We start from the raw sequence: 548 nt of genomic DNA, 5'->3' as shown, positions 1-548 counted from the left end.
AAAAAAAAAAAAAAAAAAGAAAGAAAATGTGGTACACATACACCATCGAATACTATGCAGCCATGAAAAAGAACAAGAATATCATGTCTTTGGCGAAAACATAGATAGAGCTGGAGGCTATTATACTTAGCAAACTAAGGCAGGTACAGAAAACCAAATACTGGCAGTTGTGTGCTAGGTCACCAAGATGTCGTTCCCAAAGTATACTCCGTCACGCCTGGCTACTCTGCCCTCGATGCTTGACCTGGCCAACTACGACATGTCCCTGGAAACCGGGAGGGCACAAGCTAAGCAGCTGGCCATAAGAGCCCAGTTTCAGCAGGAGTACCTGCTCCAGTACAATGACCCTAACCACCGCTCGTCGAAGATCCTGTCTTGATTAGTTGGACCTATGCAAGATCAGCAAATGTCTATCCTAATTTCAGACCCACTCCTAAAAACTCACTCCTGGAAGCTCTGTGTAGAATTGGGCCCCTCTTCTTCTGGTATTATGTTTTCAAAACTGACATGGATAGGAAAGAAAAACTTATCCAGGAAGGAAAATTGGA

The 548-nt window shown here is 43.8% G+C and overlaps 2 protein-coding genes across 2 annotated transcripts in view; one reads left to right on the top strand and one right to left on the bottom strand.

Annotated features, from left to right (window-relative positions):
• Positions 1–548, bottom strand: part of ZNF560 (zinc finger protein 560) — a 38,624-nt gene that overhangs the window by 30,382 nt on the left and 7,694 nt on the right. The window lies entirely within an intron of this gene.
• On the top strand, positions 188–540 carry LOC105520900 (NADH dehydrogenase [ubiquinone] 1 beta subcomplex subunit 4-like; the record flags this gene model as incomplete). Its single annotated transcript, XM_011954903.1, is given in 2 exon segments — positions 188–356; positions 359–540. Coding segments are annotated over 2 exon segments (351 nt in total), but the record flags the coding sequence as incomplete, so codon positions are not given.

The sequence above is a fragment of the Colobus angolensis genome, unplaced genomic scaffold (genome assembly GCF_000951035.1).
Source record: "Colobus angolensis palliatus isolate OR3802 unplaced genomic scaffold, Cang.pa_1.0 Scaffold39, whole genome shotgun sequence".
NCBI classification, from domain to species: Eukaryota; Metazoa; Chordata; class Mammalia; order Primates; family Cercopithecidae; genus Colobus; species Colobus angolensis.
Note: the sequence above shows the minus strand (reverse complement) of the source record. Positions and strands in the feature narration are given on the sequence as shown.